This window comes from Plasmopara halstedii (assembly GCF_900000015.1).
Source record: "Plasmopara halstedii genome assembly, contig: Scaffold_3120, whole genome shotgun sequence".
Classification (NCBI taxonomy): domain Eukaryota; phylum Oomycota; class Peronosporomycetes; order Peronosporales; family Peronosporaceae; genus Plasmopara; species Plasmopara halstedii.
Genome location: NW_020190023.1, coordinates 587,667 through 609,213, shown reverse-complemented (window position 1 = coordinate 609,213; position 21,547 = coordinate 587,667). Strand labels below are relative to the sequence as shown.

The 21,547-nt window shown below is 41.2% G+C and overlaps 6 protein-coding genes across 6 annotated transcripts; 4 read left to right on the top strand and 2 right to left on the bottom strand.

Moving 5' to 3' along the window:
* Positions 1–45: 45 nt before the first annotated feature.
* On the top strand, positions 46–987 carry PHALS_07661 (uncharacterized protein; the record flags this gene model as incomplete). Its single annotated transcript, XM_024721168.1, has 1 exon — positions 46–987. One exon carries the CDS (start codon positions 46–48, stop codon positions 985–987), a length of 942 nt encoding a protein of 313 aa, XP_024586294.1.
* A 9,880-nt stretch (positions 988–10,867) lies between these two features.
* PHALS_07660 (ars binding protein 1) lies at positions 10,868–13,072 on the top strand (the record flags this gene model as incomplete). Its single annotated transcript, XM_024721166.1, has 1 exon — positions 10,868–13,072. One exon carries the CDS (start codon positions 10,868–10,870, stop codon positions 13,070–13,072), a length of 2,205 nt encoding a protein of 734 aa, XP_024586293.1.
* A 463-nt stretch (positions 13,073–13,535) lies between these two features.
* Positions 13,536–14,960, top strand: PHALS_07659 (uncharacterized protein; the record flags this gene model as incomplete). Its single annotated transcript, XM_024721165.1, has 1 exon — positions 13,536–14,960. One exon carries the CDS (start codon positions 13,536–13,538, stop codon positions 14,958–14,960), a length of 1,425 nt encoding a protein of 474 aa, XP_024586292.1.
* A 144-nt stretch (positions 14,961–15,104) lies between these two features.
* On the bottom strand, positions 15,105–16,099 carry PHALS_07658 (pseudouridine synthase; the record flags this gene model as incomplete). The annotated part of the gene is made up of 4 exons (XM_024721164.1): positions 15,105–15,254; positions 15,315–15,572; positions 15,639–15,728; positions 15,791–16,099. 4 exons carry the CDS (start codon positions 16,097–16,099, stop codon positions 15,105–15,107), a joined length of 807 nt encoding a protein of 268 aa, XP_024586291.1.
* A 120-nt stretch (positions 16,100–16,219) lies between these two features.
* PHALS_07657 (signal peptidase i) lies at positions 16,220–17,018 on the top strand (the record flags this gene model as incomplete). Its single annotated transcript, XM_024721163.1, has 6 exons — positions 16,220–16,259; positions 16,335–16,438; positions 16,506–16,597; positions 16,653–16,712; positions 16,777–16,839; positions 16,910–17,018. The coding sequence occupies 6 exons, from the start codon at positions 16,220–16,222 to the stop codon at positions 17,016–17,018; spliced, it is 468 nt and encodes a 155-aa protein (XP_024586290.1).
* A 50-nt stretch (positions 17,019–17,068) lies between these two features.
* PHALS_07656 (probable udp-n-acetylglucosamine--peptide n-acetylglucosaminyltransferase sec-like) lies at positions 17,069–19,978 on the bottom strand (the record flags this gene model as incomplete). The annotated part of the gene is made up of 3 exons (XM_024721162.1): positions 17,069–18,618; positions 18,682–19,839; positions 19,906–19,978. The coding sequence occupies 3 exons, from the start codon at positions 19,976–19,978 to the stop codon at positions 17,069–17,071; spliced, it is 2,781 nt and encodes a 926-aa protein (XP_024586289.1).
* Between the last annotated feature and the right edge of the window lie 1,569 nt (positions 19,979–21,547).

Here is a 21,547-nt window from a genome sequence, read left to right as displayed (position 1 = left end):
GAATCTGCCCAGATCAAGTCTGTAATAACGCAAAATCATGACAAGATGCCAGCCGGTGGTTCTGACACAACGACGTTGCCCAGAAGATCTTTTAAAGGGAGTGAAGAAACCCCAGTGGCTGAAGAAGAGCGCGTGCCTATAGCTAAAGGACTCGAGATTGTAAAAGAAATTCGTCCTGAGTACTTTTTGAAGGTAAAAAAACCCAAGATGAAAAGTGTGGGTGGCCCGAGCAGGATGGTTACGGTTGGAGAACACGTTGGCACTTCCGCCAGCTCAAGTAAAAAAAGGATTCGAATTCTCAAGGAGAATTCTAGAGTCGCTCATAAAAAACTCAAGCGAGCTCACAGAAAGTTTATAGACGCATTCGAAAAACTCAATGCTGTAACTCTCAAAAGAGATGAAGCTTCATTTCGAAAAGAAGCAGTCCACACACTCTACAGGCAACTTATCAAGGAATATGAAAGCGCTGCCAATAATGCCATCGAGTTTTTCAAGAATTATAAACTTTACCAAGACCTGGCGAAGGATGCCTTGCATCGCATCATTTTCATCACAAAGACACAAGACCAGCTCCGCGCCTACGCCGACACCATCAATCCATCCATCAATGCCGCCAACGATGCCGCAAACATGGGAAAATTACATTCACATTATGTTCGTTCAGAAACTCTATTGAATGAGGCCAACAATGCTGGAGAAGATATCAAAAATGTCGAAAGTTTTTACAAGGATGCTACGAATCTTGCCGACTCGTATTCGGAATTATTCCGAAAAGCTGATCAAGATTTAAAAAATCAACTTCCATTAGTTGAGTTTTACAAAACTTCTGCCAATGCAGTCTCACACTCACTGAACTTGCTCGATGGAGAAGTTCAACAAGCCGAGGAAGCTTTCTCAAGAGCTCAAGCCAATCAAAATTATCGAGTCGCGAAAGCTCTTCATGCAGATAAAAAGCTCAAGGACGCTCAAGCCCGTAGAAACACCTAATTATTGAGTTTAATTGAGGTTTTTCTGCTTCTGAGACTCTTTGAACGAGACAGGCTTAATAAAGAATATATGTTTTCATTCCATTTGTTAGCAAGCATAATATCTATATGCGCTGAATCTTTCCTTTTTTCGTTGTTACATTTTGTTTGATCTATAGCTCACAGCACTGTTTTACTTCTACAACAGAATTTGAGGCTGATACACAGACTTTTAAATCTATCATATAAATATGACAGCATTATGTTTTGGCGTTGTAGCGCGTGCTGCTTGCGTCACTGTACCCATCGACTATCTGTTGAGTGATTTGGGATTCTCTGGTGCTTTTCTTAAAATGTGCCAATAGAATTGTTTTGAAATAATTCCTCTCACTAATTTTTAAGCGCACCTCTCGAGCAACGTCGAGCATCAGTTAGGTGAGTGTACCCCTCGAGGAGCCGTCAATAAGAAGTGCTCATGCGACCAATCAGCGCATACATGATGAGCCACCAAGAAGACGAGGTAATGGTTGTGTGGACTTCATACTTTGTGTGTCTGACATGAACTGTACATTTATTACAGCTATATGTCCCTTTTCATTCCTGCTGTATCAAAACTGGGGGTACTTATCAGGTTAGGGAGGTTAATAGCCTATTGGCTATAATAACAAATGTCACTAACCTGGACTCTTCTTTCATAAGCCAATAACCCGCTAAAAGCGAGCAACACGCCGTGAGGCGTGCCAGGTGAGCTAAGCCTTCTTCAGTAAGTATGTTTACACGGGCAGGATACACTTGGTAGCACTAGAAGTCATCCCAACGCCGACAAATTCAATGTAAACTTCGATGGTTATCGTGAATACCACAGGCGCTGGTCGTCCTTGGATCAACATAAAGAAATATTCACTCCAAACACACTTGCAGTGGGAGTGTGTGGTGAAGCTGCGATATGCATCGGCAGATATTGACATTCTTTCCATTATGTACTGACATTTTCTTGATAAAGTCTCGCTGCAACATCAGAGCGAAGATGATTTGAAGAGAGCATTTAACATGGATAAAAACGCATTTTCACTTCTAAAAATCCTGAAAGACAAAAAGTAGTTGATAGCACCTGAAAAAGCTGTCGGGTCGCTATGATGGGACCTCGTAAAGAAGATGTTCGCGGTACAAGTGTCAGCTGAATGTCAATCAGTGAAGATACTTTAATTAAAATATAATAAACCGAAATGAATTAAGTAGCTAAATATTTGTCCCTCATGGTATTGCAGAGCAAACTTTTCCTGAAAGCTCTCCTGTGCAAAGTGCACGAACTCAACCGCTGTGCACAAGAGTCCGAGGTTCAGCCGTACAAAGTGCACGGTAACTCCGCTGCACTAGGTAATACGTACTCAAGCCTAAGACTGGGTCATGAAGAAACTGACTCTTCTGTGTGATGAAAATCGAATTGTTCAAGCATCTGTCCCTGAAACAACTAGCCCCGCCGAAAAAAATTGCGTTTTTGTTGATGGCCTAAAGGAGTCAGAAAACTCGGTCCAGGGGTTTGATATTGTTATCGCTCACCCGAAGGCTTTGCTGGTAAAGAGACAACCTGAGGAACGCTCCAACCGGATACCGGTGAATGAACAGATGGCTCCCTGACGTTTAGTGTCTTGCTTTTTGAGGGTACGATGATCTATTATGGCCATGCTCCAAATGGAGCAGCAGCGTGTCGTACTTGCTGTATCCAACGTAGGAGGGGGCGTCTGCACGAGTGGACACTAACTTGCAATACCTCAGTGATCCCAAAATGGGAAGATTTTTTAGGACATATGTCGCCAGTATTCGCGGCCATTTCGAGTGCGTTTTAAAATGATTTTTGAACGTCGAAGTAGGTAAGCGACGCTTTTACTTCATGTCGCCGCAAAGGCGTCATACTCTCGCAACGCGGCGGTTACAGTGCCATCTTGAGCGGAACTCTCTTCCAAATAAGACCAGTACCAAGACATTACGCATCCACTTAACCAACATAATTATGTTAGGAATGCAACTTTTGTGCTTCAAGGGTCGATTAAAATCGGATATACAATATCTACAAGAAGTTTATGTGTCTTTAAGCCTCCAAAACGGTTCCGCGGTGCTTCATCTATCAACGTATTAATCATGTACGTCCTGCGTGTCTCCTTCTCTCTTAGCTGAAATATGCGGTGGGTACTCCGTGCAGAATACTCTTGGGTAATTATGCACGTCATCTTCGATGGGATTGCAGTAATTTGTGATCGTCCTTTTTACCAAGAATCATTCAGGTAATTCGCAACCCACGGATGCTGGCATAATTGTGAGATTAGTGCGTGAATCTAGAACAATAATATTCGTGGTATTCGACAAGACCTTTCCGACATTGACGCGTCAAATACGTTGAATCGACTGGTGACGCAGCTCTATAGTTCACATCATGACCTTGAACAAATTGATTTCAACAAAATACTTGTCTACAGTCATGCAGAGCACGGGTTGTCGACTGTGGAAACCAAATCAAACACTTGTGACCGGTGGTTGAGTGTATGCACTTATAAAAGCTGGGGCCATGTATATGTATGCTCCAGAACATCTCGAGAAAGTGGCTTGGCCTGAACAACTACAGTAAACCAGCCGATATAGCACAGTAGTCGACATGGCACAAAGCTTAAAAAATGTCACATGGTGTTGAGGTGTGACGGGATAACTGGATTTGAACGCTGCAAATTTTGTGTGCCTTGAAATTGGGTCTCTCGAATTTAGATCAGTCAACTCATGTTGTCTACGACGCTTATGTAAGACGTGCTCGCCTCTAAGCATGTGCCGATGAGTATAAAAACATGATTACACTTTAAAATTGTCAGTTTTGGGCGTCAGTGAGAGCTCTTCCACGTCTACGACCACCCATGTCTTTATGATACCCCCGAATACACGCGCAGGGCACTTGGTTATTCGTAAACCGTTTAGATCATGGGCCGTTGCACAAAGCTGAAAATCTCTCCACCGCTCTCACAGAGAATAGCAAAGGGGTTGTCTTTCTTTGCCAAGTATACCTTTGAGACAAGGTTTGTGTAGCTCAATTTAACATGTTGGCAACGCGGTCTCGCGTCGCCCCGACCATAAACTGTCACATAATACAGTTGTCAAGTCGCGAATTGATGAGGCGATACGTGCAATATACGGGCTGGATGCAACATGTATTTGATAGCTAAATGCTTTCAATAACAAGATGTTTGGGCGCCTAGATGTTGATTCAATGACGTGCGCGTTTGCATATTTGCACCACTATTGCTTGTTTCAAGATTTGCTATATGAAAGCACTTACCTACTTGAGACTCAATGTGCGGTGGTATCTACAGTAAGCTCAGAAGACTGTACAAGGAAAATGACAAACATTGGTGACCACTTCATAAAGAATATTAATACTGCTCAGCAAGCGCTACTGACTTGTGATTCAACATGCGTAAGTGGGCAGTCTACGTTGAAATGGGCCAAAGAGTTAAAGTTTCGCCGCACATGTCAATGCCTTTGGCCAGCTTGTCGGTGAGCGTTGATAGTCCTATTTGGTCTTCCATAAAAGAATTCATAACACCGTCATTGTGTCTTTTAAATTGTCTAGTCAACGTTACCAATCTTGCTGCTATCAGCAGTACCACACCAGAAAACTACCAAGCTGTTAATCGACAAAGTGTGTTGTCAATATAGGCTGACGGTGAACATTGTCAAATCGAAATTTACGCTTTACAGCGAAGTGCTGGCAAGCTTCGTTCAAACGAGAAGTATCAAATTATATACCACCACTGGTAATCATCGACAGACAGACAACCATACGATTACGTAGTACAGCATATCCTCCAAATCCTTGTAAGCGACGCTTATGCGAGATGCCCCCTTCAAATAAATTTGCATTGAATGTTGAAGTACATGCCTCGACAAACTTTTCATCATAATTACAGATAATTTTGTTAGTTCCCTTAATATCTTTGACAACACGGCAAATTGGCTCTGGTCTGGGCTGTCGATACAGTCTGACTCATTTTCACGTGGCTATACTTTGTAACAAAATATAATATTCTGTCTCGATGAGATTGAGCGTCATGCGCCGAGTAAGGGACACCACAGCTGAGAGCTAAATCGAACGTGACGAACAGGTCGATGGAAAAGGTTGTCAAGCACACTTAAATACAAATACGTAATGCGTGATATTTCCATTGGTTGATATTGGTCTACCTACGCTTGCAGCGCTTGAGGTACGCTTCGCTGTTCCGCTACTCTCGATTAGAGAGTACCAAATATACAGGTATAGTTGATTCTTCACCATCGCGCATCCAACTTGTTAGGGACCGCATATGGCCTTAGTAAGCTCAGATAGAACTACAAAAGTTTCTCCTCCTCGTAGTTTTTCTTACGGCCTTGATCGGTCTGACGTGCCGTAGACACTTAGTATTATGTACTGCAATTTATGCGCCGCGGTGACGAAGTTCATCGAGCTTATCTATAAATGAATTCATCTCAGTATCGGCTGCATATCTAAATATCCGAAGACGGTTGACGCGTCTACATGTGTGGGAGCTTACAAGACTCAGCCGCGAAAGTTTTGTCCGCTCTATGACCACACTTTCATGTGGACTTTGTTGAGCCGGCAGATACACCAGAGTTGTTACTAGCGTCTCGTAAATAAATTTATTAAGCGATCATGACAATTTGATATACCACATCGATAGGATTACCCTGGTACTGTCGCCGCTTATGACCTGGTGCACCCTCGGTATTCATTTTCCCGGAATAAAAACAGATTCTTTTGTCGTAGCGCGATTTTCACTATCTAATATAGAGTGACCTGATTATGTGTTTGGCTTCTGGTTTGTGGCGATGACAGTTGATGATGGAAGCGAACAAAGATATTAACAGCATATTTTGAAGTGGCGGGTCTCCACCTCGGCGCCCGCGCCGTGAATTTCTCTTCGCAAAGTCAAGCGTCAATATACGCTCTAATTGGACGTTCGTTGTAAGAGGGATAACCTGAAGAGGTCTGAGATAGGTGATACAACGCGAATTACCTGCCCTGGGCGTGAGTTTATAAGGTACACTTCGGCACTATCGCCAGAATTTGGATTTAGATACATCCTTTATATAAAGTACTGGGGTTCTGACTTTGAGTGCTCGGTTCGCTCTCTATTTGAGAGGAAGATCCGGCTTTTCGCCGGCGTGACAAGCAAAGCATGATGGCGTGTAGCTATAAGCGCAACTTGAAAATTTTGGCAATAGCCATTGTGATTTTCCGCTGCTTACCTCGGTCACCGGACTACCTGAGTCGGATTAAGCGTGTTGTTGACGAGCTGAAATTCGTGATGAGTTTCACGGCGAGTTGCCATCCCCTGCCATAGGAAGCTGACACGAAGATCTTATTATGTTATTTCAACATTTTTCGGCTTGGCTTATTTCTCCATATCTTTAGTCTTAAACATGAAGAACCGCTGCAGCTGTTCTCATCAGTGAACATTTCGCCAAGTATTGCTCGTGGAGAGTCGGTCTCGAGGATTTAGGCTTGCTGAGCAGTGCGACGGTTTCCACTGTCGATGCTATAACAATATATAAGGGTGTCACAAAGAGTAAAAAGAGTGGGGTGGAGATCCGCGTTTAGTGGGTGCTTATTAGCAATCGCTTTTGCGCGATGTCTAAAACACATTAATGTAGCTAAACCCCTCAATGTAGCTCACATTTTGGTGGCCAAAAGTGCAATAAGTATTTCTATCGAGGACACATTCTTTAACTTCTGTAAGATTGTATTAAATATGCATTATACTTTTGTGTAAGAGTAAACCGTAATAGCACTGAAAAATCAGTGCTTGTGTCTCCGAAATGAAAAGGTTCCTGGTAAACGTGGGCTGTTAGCTGCACATGAATCATTTTGCTGTTAAGTACAGTAAACGTATAGACTTAGTAAGCCAATAAAATTCATTCTAAGTATGCTAGAAGTTTAATCTACCAGAGCAACCTGGGTTCATAACTACTTTAACAGCTCGGCTTCATCTTTGAAGAATGCGCTCGAGCTCGTCATCTGTGTGTTCTTATAAGTTTCAGCTTTCTCGCAGCAAGGTGCACGGCCATCCACTACGAATCGGGAATTCAAGTTCGCTTCTTGCTTCGTTAAATGCTTTTCATCAGACTTTTCATTAAATTCCAAAGATACGTATGAAGTACTTATATCTATACATTATTTTAGAAGAGAAGAGTAGGGAAGAGAAAAATGGATGCCACTGGAAGTTATTGAAATCAAAGTTGAGAGGGGCGATAGTCCCTCTGCATATTATTTGTGCATCACGTAACGCGCACTTCTTGAGCTTGAGTTCCTCTGTGCAGGTTGCAGGCATTCCCGTACAATGTTTAGACAAAACACACAGGTGCCGAGCAGGGTATATTTATTACAATGGCAATAAAAATTAACACATCAAAGTTCTATTTTGCAATGTTTGATACTAAGTTGCATAAACTGGATGACGTAAATAAAAGCCCACATGTCCGATGGACCCTTTCTCGATAACCCATTGTCACAAACAGTCCCGTTTTTTTATACATGGAGCTCTCACACTTACTCTTTCTTAAAAGTATAATATAATTTTCATGCAATTGTACAGAATTATTCTTTGTATATACACAATAGTACTGTACAGACCCCCATCAAATGTCCAACCAGCATGCATACCGCACACGGTTTTTGTCCTTTGACGACTTTTCGCATAGGTAAACTGCCAACTGCACTTGGAGTTCCACAATCCTTGCATCTTACGCCACATGACCATCGAGAGTTTTCTCACTTACGCACCCATATATGGCATATTGAGCGCTTGGGCCCTCGCGGCTGACACACATACGGCCATTTTGCTGAAATGGTGGGGGGCTTTTTAATGAAAACAAACGTATCAAATTCCTGAGTCCTCACCGCCCTCATCTTGTGACGTGAGGTCGAGCCGCTCGCCGGAACTGACTTTCCTTACGCTCTTTCTCTACTCTCTACGAAATAGTGCTTTCCGTACTGGATAGTGCCGAGGCAAATTGCCGTGAAACTCATAGCAGCAATCAGCTCGTCACCAACAGGCTGGGGTGTGCTGACGGTAGCCAAGCAGCAAGCAGAACGTCACGACGACTTTTGTAAAAAATATCAAGCCACACCATCAGCTTTAATTCGTTACATATTGCTTGCCACGCCGGTGCGAATCCCTTACACGCCTGTGCGTGCGGCCCTCCCTTCGAATAGAGAGAAAAACGATTACTCAAAGCCATTTTATAAACGCTATCATAAAACATTGGGCACTCCGCAAACTCTATTACCGACTGCACATAGGGAATCGGAGATCGGAAAACCCCATACTTTCTATGAGGGATGTCTTTGGTACTCAATACTGGCCAGAGTGCCGGAGTGTACCTTACTCAACTCACGCCCTGGTCAGGGAACTCGCGTTCTATCACCCATCTCGAATCTCTGCAAGCTAGCCCTATTAAAATGAACGTCCAACTAGACTTATCTTTGCAAATAACAAACACAACGCGAGCGTCGAGGTGGGAGTCTGCCAGTGGAAAGCAGGCAACGACAAACAAATATGTCTCTGTAGCGGGTAAGGGAATACCAAGAGTGCACCAGGTCATAAGCGGCAACAGCGCTAGGGTACTTCTGTCAATGTGGTAAATCAAACTGCAATAATTTTTCCAAGAAAAAAATAATTTGTCACGAACAACCCTAGTGTCGCCGTCGGCTCAACAAAAGCTGTGGTTATGTACCCTTGCTGTTCAAAGCCTTGCCACTGCTCTCGAGTGGAGGGTACCAGATATGCAGGGAATGATGGAGACTTTGGTCCGTGTTCAGCAAAGGGCTGCATATCCGACCTGCTCGACAGAGCATATGGCCATAGAAAGCTTGCGTGGAGCACAAAATGTCTTCTTATCCTCTTCCATTTTCTAACAACTTTGATCGGTCCGACGTAGCGTAGACAATGAGTCCTATGTACTGTAGGAGCTGCATGTGTAGGTAGACCAAAATGAGCCAATGAGAATTTCACTCATTGCGCATTCAAGTGTGTTTTGACTACCATTTCCCATCGGCCTGTTCATATCTTATATCTAAGCTCTCAGCTATGGTGTCCCGAACTCGGCGCATGATGATTAGCCTCATAGAGATAGAATATAAGGGTTCACTACGTAGTCGTCTGATCGTCTGTCTATCCATGATTACCAGTGGTGATGACTGATTTGGTGCTTATCGCCTCGAGCGAAGCTTTTCAACACTTTGCTGTAAGCGCAAATTTAGATTCGACATCAACCCATATTCACAAAACACTTTGTCGATTGACACCTTGGTAGTATTTTGGTGTGGTGCTGCTGATAGCAGCAAGATTGGCAGTTTTGCCTAGACAATTCGCTAAGACACATTGACGGTGTTATGAGTGCTCTTATGGAAGACGAAAAATTTATCTACATCATGGACTACCAACACTTTGCTAGAGCCGACAAGCTGGCCAAACGCATGGACATGTGCGACGAAAATTTTACTCGTAGGTGCTTTCAACGTGGGTACATATTTGCTTGCCCACTTATGCGTGTTGAACTACAAGTAAATAGCGCTCGCTAAGTATGATGTATTTTCTTTTTTGATGTGGCCACCAAGCTTTGTCATTTGCCTACAAAATCTTGCATTGCTTATAAATAAAGCTGACGTCAACTCTAGCAGTACATATTACACTTCTGACAACTTAATAATGCTTTCTGACATTAGTGTCCATCTAAATGTCGACAACTGTTTCTGTGGCATCGAATATACAAGCCATCCTGCGAGTTTGTTCTGACGTAAAGTCTTCTGTACTTGTTGTTGGTACCACCGCACATTGAGTGTCCAGTAAGTAAGTGCTTTCATATAGCAAATCTTGAAACAAGCAATAGCGGTGCAAACATGCAAACGCGCACGTCATCAAATCAACATCTAAGCGCCCAAACAACTTGGATCTGAAAGCTGTTAGCTATCAAATACATGTTGCATCCAGCCCGTATATTGCACGTATCGCCTCATCAATTCGCGACTTGACCACTGCATTATGTGACAGTTTATGGTCGGGGCGACGCGACCGCGTCTGCCATCATGTTTAATTGAACTACACAAACCTTGTCTCAAAGATATACTTGGCAAAGAAAGACAACCATCTTGCTATTCTCTATGAGAGATTCGGAGACATTTTCAGCTTTGTACAACTGCCCATGATCCAGATCGTTAACGAATAACTAAGTGCCCTACACGTGTGTTCGGGGCTTGATAAAGACATGAGCTTCTGGTCGTGAACGTGGAAGAGCTCTCATTGACGCCCAAAGCTGACAGTACTCAAGCTATACTCATCGGCATATGCTTAGAGTCGAGCACGTCTTACAACAAAGACATAAGCGTCGTAGACAACATGAGTTGACTGATCTAAATTTGGGAGACTCAATTTCGAGGCACACAAAACGCATTAATCTGCAGCGTTAAAGTTTCCCGTCACAGCTCAACAGCATCAGCATGTGACATTTATTAGAGAGATCTGTAAGCATTTGTGCCATATCGGCTACTGTGCTACTGTATGTCGGCTGGTTTACTGTAGTTGTCTAGGCCAAGCCACTTTCTCGAGATGTTCTAGAACATACATATACGTGGCTTCAATTTATATAAGTGCATACACTGAGTATTTCGTGGAAATAACATAATATCAATTTAAACAAATGACAATAATTTGCTGAAATTTTCAGTGAGAAAATTGCAGTCAGAATATCAGCTCTTCTTTTGTTTTCTTTTATCTTTTTAACCAATCTCAACAGTCAGTGCTTGTCCGCCTGTCAAACTGACTCCTATATTCGGCCATTTCCCCCTCTTGTAGCATCCTTTCCCAATGCTCAAGCGTTCCGCATCCACCGAAGCATCAGATTGCCCGGCGTCTTCAACACCAATGACCGTCAAAAAGAAACGACGATCTCAACCGATGGGAAACTTGACCAATTTTCAAAAACGTCAGCTTTGTATTAAGTTTTCACAAGTGAAAATGACTCAACAGGAACTTTGTCACTGGGCAAAGCGTGAATTTCAACTCACACATTTACCACATCAATCGACAATCTCCAAGATCTTAGCACGTTCTGATGAATTGACACAAATGGCCCCACGAGATTTATCAGCACGTCGTAAAGGATTAGTGACACATCCAGAACTTGATACAGCCTTATGCAATTGGGTTCTTTGTGCACGTCATAATGGATATAAGATTTCGGGAGATATTATTAAAAGTCAAGCACGTTCACTTGCAACTCAACTTGGAATTGCATCAACAATGAGTTTTTCAAATGGATGGTTAGGTGGATTTAAAAAACGATATAATATTCGTCTTGGAAGTGCTGCAGCTGCACTGGATGGAGCTACAAATGTTGGTATGAGTAGTAGTATTACATCACGTGAACAATTACAAAGTATTGCACGTGTCTATGATCCACGTGATGTTTATTGTATGCATGAAAGTGGATTATTCTATGAAATGCCACCTGAGAAACCAATAGGACGTGGTCGAGTTGCAAGACGAGAAAATTGTGGTGAACGACTGACGATTGTATTTACGATTAATGCTGATGCTAGTGATCGAATGGAACCGATGTTTATTGGTGCAAGTAAATTACCAGAATTAACTGAAGAATTAAATGTCGAGGAAAGTCGAGCACAATTTTATTATCAAAATAATAAACGCGCTTGGATGACACCAGTTATGTTTCAAGATTATGTCTCAGCTATTGATACACGCATGCGGGATGAAGGACGATACATTTTGTTACTGGTATCACCTGCTCCATCACATGTTACACTTGGACTTGAGTTGACAAATGTGCGTCTTGAGATTCTACCGCCAATTTTAGAATCTCTACCAATTTCACTTGTCGATACTTCGAGTCTTTCGGCTCCTTCTATATCTAGTACAATGAATACGCCCATGTCAGATGCTTCATCATCGCTCACAGATTCTACTGTACTCCAAACAGAATCTGCAGTAATGTTATCGTCGCCAATGAAAACACCAGTGTCCGAGTTAAACCACGCCATGACGTCTATCACAACGTTACAGCCTTTAGATGCTGGACTAATTGCAGCATTTAAACGTCGGTATCGACGCTATCATATGCTCTACGCTTTAGATCGTTTTGAAGCAGGTAGACAGCACGTTTTTAATGTCGAACAGCTGCAGGCTATGCGATGGGCACGACACTGTTGGATGCAAGAGATTCCAGAAGAAATTATACGCAAGTGTTGGGCTGCTACTGCGATTCTCATGCCGAGACCGAACGCAGATACAATGGCAGCATTTGACTTGATCGAGCAAGAGATTGATACGGAAATTTGTGACACTGTGTCGGCACTTGAGATTCTGCGACCGCTGCCTATTGATGAGTTTGTAAATCCGCGCGACGAAAATTCCGGAATCCACTGCGCAGGTTTGGAAGAATCGGATTTTGTGTATACAGTTCCAGACAACTCAGGTCATGAGCTTAAACACACAAGTAAGAAAACTTTGTCGACTGATGTAGAGACGGCGAACGAGCACATCGCTTCAACTGAATTGACACCACGTCTACAGGAGCTTCACGCTCGAATTGAAGCATCCGCATCATCAGCTGCCGCCGCTGCCGCGTCAGGTTTAGGACTTGCTCCGACATTGACAGTAGGAGACCATGCGAGTTTAGTGTCGCCCACAAGCAACGTCGAGGACGTGCTTGGCTTTTCGTCAAAGTCTGCTGATGGACCGGCAACAAACGAGCAGCTTGTCGCGTGCTTTAAATTGCTGCTCCCTGAACTAGATCGACTGCGATTTGATGATCACACAAAGAAAAGTATTCGTATGACGTTTCGAAAGCTGAAGGAGACAGTCGAACAACAGACGCTGGATCGCAAACGTGGTACGATGAAAAAGATGCAGACGACCATGTCACAGCCTTCGCAGCTTTCTTCTCCAATTCAAACATCGCTACCAGAGCAAGAGATGCAGCAATTGCACCAACAACTTTTACTGCCATCTCCTGAAGATGGTAGTAGTAGTACACAGGATGTAGCCATATGAGACCAACGACATGGGTTTGTACTTGTCGTTTCTGTGTTTAACACGCAAAAAGGTTCCGTTTCAGTGTGTAGGTCACCGTCGTTACAAGTGTTTCGTGATTATGATGGTAGTACATGCTTCGAAGCTTCAGTGGGATGCCTCTTCGCTTCATCGCAGTAATATTGGAGCCTTTCACATCCATCCTAACTTGCACTAATAATCTACAGGCGATAACTTAAACGTCATAGTATGTTTCTGTAGTGTTTATCTGGACATTGCAACGTTTGAGAATCACGTCATGTCAGTCTTGCGACTTCATTACGTCTCGTAGACAGTCTTTGTCGGTTGTATCGAAGTAATTTGGCGTTACGACCACGACACACACTGTATGACTGTACCCCTTCGTCTCACATCTTTGCTGGCTTTCTCTGTGACGTCGTTTCTAGGTCACTGTTCATTTAGCTCACTTCTAAACATTCGAAATATGGTTTGCTTTCTTGCTATAGCATTCATAGTCTATTCGTTCCATGGTATCCAAGCACAGGAAGTCGAGACTCCAATTGTTGAGACTTTACAAGACAATATTGTACCGGAGACAATCGCTCCAGTAGAAACTACAGCTCCAGTTGATACTACAGCACCACCAGTGACTGAAACACCACCTCCGATCGTCACACGAGTATCCCCAATCGTCACAGAAGAAGTGACGACTCCTCCACCAGTTCCAACTGAAGCTCCTACGCTTTCTGTAACAACCGAAGCACCACCTTCTCTTCTTCCAGAATCCACATCATCAACTACAACAGAACCAGTTGCTGTAACAACACCTCCAGTGGTCGACGAAAATGTACCAGCAGATACAGAGGCTCCAACGACAATGCCACCGACTATAATGCCGTCTACTGGACAGAATGTGTCGGAAGGACTCAATACGACAAAGTCAGCAGATACGATTGTACCACCAGTCACGTTTCGAGATATTGAGACGGACAATAGTGAGGCATCTTTACACGGAAGTGAAGCATTTGATCACCCCACAACACCGTCTCCATCTCGGTCGTCGTCTTTTGAAGACATTCCAAAAGAGACATCAAGCACTTTTCCAGGCATTCCATTCTCAAAGACTCTTATAATTTCTGCACTTGGTGGTGTTGGACTGTTCGTGATTCTCCTTCTACTTTGTGTCAAATGTCGAGCTTCAAAACGTCAAGTCCCGGATCTTAACACACCTGTTCAAGCAACAAATACATTTTCACGAACATCATCTAGTCCAAGCTCCAGTGTGTGGAAATCCACACGTTCAACATTTGCGTCTCGAGATTTACCATTTGCTTCAAGTCTTCGAGCAAAATTAAATGCTACGTCACGTTCGTCTATTGACTATGATCGTCCGAATCCCATTTCATTCATTGCAAGTCTACCGCCTAATAATTCTGCCATATTTCTTCGCGAATCCAATACATCGGATCAAAGTCTCAGTCTTCGAGGATGTTCTGAGTTTTCAGTCCATCATCAACATGACTCTGATGTATCTGGTAGATATTCTACAAGTGATCGATATTCTACAAAAGAACGATATTCAACCACATCTCGTTTATCGAGTGAACCTGAACGCAGCAATTCTGGAAGAGTGCCATCTCTTTTGTCAAAAGGAACTGATGTCTCTCGTATTTCATCAACTTCTTCAACACTATCCTCAGCTACAACAAGGAGACACAATCGTATGTCACTAGCAACTCCTGATTTGAGTCAATCTCTTCCATCAGATACTACAAGCGGTACGAATACACGAACTGATGTACGTGATTGGTATCGTGTAATCGAATCTCCAGCTGACAATGATCGTTATACTTCCACTTCACTTGTAAGTGATCATACAACTAATGAACAAGATTCGTTTGAATTATAGATAAGAAAAAAGTGAAAGTTTCAACCCAATAGTAGGGTCTGATTGTCTTCAACACAAGATGAAGCAAAGCTGTTAAGAGATTACAAATCTAACGAGCGATCTCATGTTTATCATCAAAGCTACAAATTTTTGATTCTTGACTAGTCAAGTTTGTCGTTTCGAAAGTGATTTCGCACGTACTTCCAAAACAGCACCAGGTGGAAGATCAGCAAGACGATATGGTCCATATTGAATACGAATCAATTGTTTCACTACAAGTCGCACATGTGCTAAAGCTTTTCGAACTTCACGATTCTATTTCCAACAAAGTCATTCAAGTCAACCTCATACATATCCAATCAATCGACTACCTACCTTTCCTTCCGTCACAAGAACATGTAACCATGAATCTTTAGCATTTCTCGATTGAACAGTCACATGAATTGGACGATATTTCATTCCATGAATCACTGGTCCTCGTTTTAATTCCAAGATCTTGGAATCAAGTACATGACCACGTACTAAAGCACGATATACTCGAGTTACACCATTCGATGGATGTTCTAATTCTCTTGCATAATCTCCATCATTTGTAAGTAAAAGTAATCCTTCCGTATTAAAATCCAATCGACCCTACATTCATATAATAATTCATTTCGTTAACTTGAATATTCACGTAAACTTGAACTTTTCTCTTACCACTGGCATAATATGTTGATGAAATCCCATCTTTTGTAATCGATCAAAGATTGTGGTCCGTCCTTTTGGATCTTTCGTTGTAATTAATTCCTACAAATGGAGAAAAGATAAGTAGATGAACGTTATTTCCATTAGAATTTTGAATGATATACTCCTTTTAACTTATGAGCGATCCAAACTTGACGATTCTTCGTTGTTAACACTTGATTCTTGACCATCACGACATCGTTTTCAACATTGACATTTGTAGTCACATTTGTGATAACCACACCATTGACTTTCACTTTGGAGGCTTGAATTTGAAGCTCAGCTTCACGTCTTGAACATAATCCTGACATTGCAATACGTTTTGCTAATCGAATCATTGTCTTGGAATTAGTTGATTTCGATTCATGTTGTATCTTGGAATCTGGTCGTATGAACGTCTTGAGCTTTAGTAATCGACGAACTCCCTGAACCATTTATTATTGGATTTTGTCCTGTCATTTCTATTTGATAGGGAAACCTGTTGAAAATGATAGTTGCGTACAATTTACTTATTGTGTCGTCCATTTTCAATTACGTGGCAAAAGGTTGAGATCATGCTGAAACAACAAGTGGATGAAGTGAAGCGACTTTGGAGTAATAAGCGACAGTTAACACATCAAGGACTGAATTTGGCTTTAGTTGTGCTCTCGGCTTTGATGATATGGAAAGGTTTGATGGCATTTACAATGGGTGAGTCACCTGTTGTTGTTGTGTTAAGTGGAAGTATGGAACCTGCATTTCAACGAGGTGATATTTTGTACCTTGACAATAATGTACGTACATTGATCGTACAATGATAAATAAAAACTGTACGACTATCTTGATGTTTCGATGTGATAGAAACAACAGCTTGAAATTGGTGATATTGTCGTGTATAAAGTCAAAGGTCGAGACATTCCGATCGTTCATCGTTTACTTGAACTACATGAGCGGTACGTTCATTTCTAATTCTTGTTGAAATGATTTTGTTACTTAATAAGCTTGTAGTGCATCAGATGGAAAGCATGTGTATCTAACAAAAGGTGACAATAACAATGTGGACGACCGGTGCGAACATTTCTAAAACGTCGTACAATACAAACTGTCTTACAATAATTTTTGTTTATTTTAGTGGATTGTACGCATTTGGTCAATTGTGGCTTGAACGTGAAGACATCATTGGTGTTGCTCGAGCGTACGTACAAGTTGCAAGTCAAGATGATAGTTCATGCACCAAATCCTCACATTTGTCATCATTTTCCTAGTTCAATCCCCTATGTTGGCATGCTCACAATTCTACTTAACGATTATCCAATGCTCAAGTACCTAATGGTAGGTGGCATGGCCGTTTTAGTCCTCACTCAACGAGAATAATGCAAATACAACATGCAATTGCACCCACGTGAAGTAACAAATGCAACACCTTACATTGTACCATGGCGTTGATTCTGTCGTAAAAGATCTTGAATATCTGGTACCTCAATATGATCGGGTTCATAACCATTTTCATAACGCGCCCAAATCATTGAGTATCCAATTTCTAAATTGCGTACCCATCGTTTTGTATCAAATAATGGACATGTCAATCGTTCTGTTTCTAAACGTCGTCGTAAAGTTGCTAGTCGTTTTCGATCAGTTGCTAAAGCAACAGCTAATTCTTCATATTCTTCCAGCGACGTAGTAATTAATTCACTTAAATTCGCGGCACGTAATAAACTTGCTGCTACTCGTGTTGCCATTCGATCTTGAGGCATTGTAATCATTGGTGTTCCACCCCATAAAATATCACACCCAGTTGTATGAGCATTACATTCCGGAGTATCAAGAAATAAATCTGCTAAATATCCACGTTTTAAATGTTCATCTTTTGGTGCAACATCTGTAAAAAGTAATCGTGAATCATCAAAAATACCACGAGCACGAGCTTCAGCACGTATATTTTCTTCAGCAATAGGTGGAAAACGTAATAACCATAGAATCGAATTTGGAACACGTTGTAGTATGTTCATCCACGTTGTAAATGTCACGGGATCAATTTTATAAACTTGATTAAAGTTACAAAAGACAAAGTAATCATCGGGTACCCCATAATCAGCACGAGTTGGACATTTTCTTGTGTCAAGTACTTCTTGCGCTGATTGTTTATGATCATTGACAAAATACGTATGTGGCATTTGAATAATTTTTTCCGTAAAATATTGACGAGAAGACACTGGGACAACCATGGCATCACCAATCATATATTGAATATATTCGGCACCTAATGTTCCACAGAATCCCATGTAACTTATTTGCAATGGTGCTGGTTGTAACGCAAAAATTTCATTTCGTGCACCTTTTGTATACCCATTTAAATTGATCAAAAGATGAATTTGATCATTTAAAATCGTACGTACAGCTTCTTCAGTTGTAAACGTAGAAATATCGTGAAATTGTTCGACACTGCGTACAATTTCTTGTCGCCATTTCGAACCATCATCAGGTGAAGTAGCATAACAAAAGATTTCAAATTCTTTTTTATTATGAAAACCAAATACACTTTGCATTAAATGAGCAAGTGGATGATTCCCAAGATCCGAAGAAACGTAACCAATACGTAACCGTTCCACTGGTGTATTTCGTAAAACTCGACAACGTGGAATCTCCACAAGACTAACATTTAATTTCGCACGTTCAGCATATCGTGTGGAAATTGCTTGAAAACATTGCATTGATAATGGATATACAAGTGCATGAAATGGTTGAACAGCAGGAACGACATCATGAAATTGTAATTGTTCATCAAGAAATTCTTGTAATTTCTTCGTATCTTCTTGTCGTGTTTTCCAATCACAAATAAAAACCAGTGAATGAAAATAATTCGCAAAAGCTTCGGGAAAATGAGGACGTAAAGTTAATGCTTTTCGATAAAATCCAATTGCTTCTTCTAATCGTCCACCATCTTTATAAGCACTTGCTAAATTACTATAAGCATCTGGAAAATGAGGTTTCAATTGAATTGCACTTGAATAACATTGAATTGCATCATCTAATCGACAAAGATCTTTGAAAACATTCCCCATGTTACTATACGCATCGGCAAACTTCGGATCTATTGAAATAGCTTCTTGATAATGTGCTAAAGCTTGATCGAATTTTCCTTGTTCTTTTAAAATACTACCAATGTTACTATGAGCTGCAGCAAATTGAGGCATGAATCGAATGGCAATTGTATAACATTGTAAAGCTTCTTTAATCAATCCTTTGTCTTTCAATGCATTGCCAAGATTATTATACGCATGAGGATGATCAGGTTTTAATTGTAAAGCTGTACGATAACAATCAATTGCTTGTTCCAACTCACCACATTCACGTAATGCATTGCCAAGATTATTATATGCATCGGGAAAATTTCCTTCCAATTCAATAGCATGACGAAATGTTGAAATTGCAAGTTCAAAATCACCAGCTTCATAGTAACAACTTGCTAAATTTCCATATGCAATTGCAAACGTTGGTCGAATCGTCACAGCTGCTTGATATGCTTCAATTGCTTCTTTCAAACGATTCATTTCTTTCAAGACATTTCCTAAATTACTATAAGCATCGGCAAATTCCGGTGCATATCGAATGGCTTCTTGATAATATTCAATTGCTGCTTCTACTTGACCTTCTTCTTTCATTAAACCTGCTAAATTACTCCAAGCAATTGCAAACTTTGGATTCAAACGAAGAGCTTGACAATAACATTCTTTCGCATCTTCACGTCGACCTTGTAATTTATATAAATTTCCTAAATTACTTTGAGCTTCCACAAGTTCCGGATCATATTCCAAGACAAGTTGATACATTTCCACTGCTTCTTCTGTTTGTCCTAATACCATATAACAATTCGCTACTTGATTATAAGCATCACGAAAGTTTGGATTCACTTTAATCGCACGAAGATAAAATTGGATTGCACCAGAAAGATCACCCAATTCTTTCAATGCATTGCCCAAATTTCCATAAGCTTCAGCAAATGTTGGAGCAAGACGAATACATTGTTGATTGTAAGCAATACAATGTGAAAAATTACCCAATTGAAAATGTAAGGCACCAAGTAAAAGTAAAAGTTCAGGACGTGAAGCATTCGAAGCATATAATTCATTACATAGACGTAAAGCATTGGAATACGAACCAACAAGATATTGTTCATGTGCTAGATGAAAGAGATCTAAAGTAGATGAGATGAAGTTAGTGGTTGTTTAGAAATAGAAATACAATATTATTGGGTACGTACAGGTAAAGCGTTCATGGTGTCGATTAGAGTTGCAAATGGTGGAAAATGGGACCATTTCAGTTGGAAATGCCATTGTTCTACTATGGGAAGATTTCACGACTTGTGCACTTGGTACAAGAATAACAACTTTCGGACTAGGCGCATAGACGAAGTTCCGTTACTGGCTGCAAACGCGATGGCTCAAGTCACTTTTTTCAAGTGGATTTGGGGTTTCGAAGACCTTCGTTCTGCGTCCAGACTCTCTCGCGCAGCCTCCCACTTGGGATATCATGTCATTTCTTCGTAGTGTACCAGACATGAACGTTTATGGTACAATGGATGAACCCTAACCTTTGAAGAGGATGGTACAACGAGAAGACGAGGGGTTTTTTTTCTATGAAGAAGAGAATGGTAAGAGATACGAGATTTGATGTGAAAGAAGATAAAGAACGAGATGAAGAAAACACAATTGATAGAGAAGAAGGAAAGAAAACTTTAAGACAAACGGTCGAGTACCAAATCTTAGCCCTAACCATACCCACTTTCCCTGCTGGTACATTGACACTGACTTGATGGTACGTACGAATGACGTAGTTGAAAAGAAGAGATTTCTCATCTTGTAGCTACGAAGAAAACAATGAGTGTATCCATCTCGCTGTACGTATGAGAGAGAAAAGAATCAAATTGGAAGGGATATAAGTGCATTTTTGTTGTGAGGAAGTTTGTAGTGAGGAAGGAAATGGTTTTGGATCTAGTGTGACATGGTTTCGACAACTCGAATGAAGAAAATGTTTTGTGATCATCCAGTCAGTCACACATCTGCTGTCTATGGCTGCGAATCAGACACAGAAAATGCGTTTTTGTACTGTAACTATGAACCTATTGGCTTGGTAAAAGTTTGATTCCTAATCTTACAAAAGAGCGAACGAACCTGCTCTTGGTGTTTGTACGAGAATACGCCAGACGTGCATGATGACGACCATTGAACGGCTTTTACTGATAGAGATGTACTGTTGTTATCAGATGCTTTGCTCAGAATTGAGAATTATTGAACTGGATAAAGCAAATATTTCAATTGTTTATTTACATTTTCAACTTAAGGACATAATAGTGAATGGTTAGTCGATCAAGATGTAGAAGGTTAACGTAGTTTCTGCTTATGTCGAGATACAAATACAAGGGAAAGGATGAACGACGGGAATGCCGATGATATTAAGTGTAGATTACTTGAATTTGCTGCACTTTTAGCCGTATTTTGAAGATAACAACCATAAATAATGTCATGTATGAGGCTAGCAGCCCACGTTTCCAGTGAACGTTTTCTTTTTATAAAACTTAGGCTTCGTTTGATAGCGAGAAGTGCATTGTGCTGAGTTTTATTATAAGCATTAAAGCAGTAAGGATGCTAACGCAAAGTATTATCGTAGCTGTCCTCATGAACATTCATATCGATGAGACTAGTTTCGAGGATTCCAACGCTCATTGTGTGTTTGGACGTCTGCCGTAGTTGGCTTCCTGACTTCCATTAAGTGTACCAAGCTGCTAAAGGGGCCTTCCTGGGTAGCCCACTTAAAAGTAGAAGGTAAGAGCGACGAAGCCTTCATGAGGATTTGACTTGAATTGTCCGCGCAAACAATGCACATGAATGGATTTGTATGCTTCG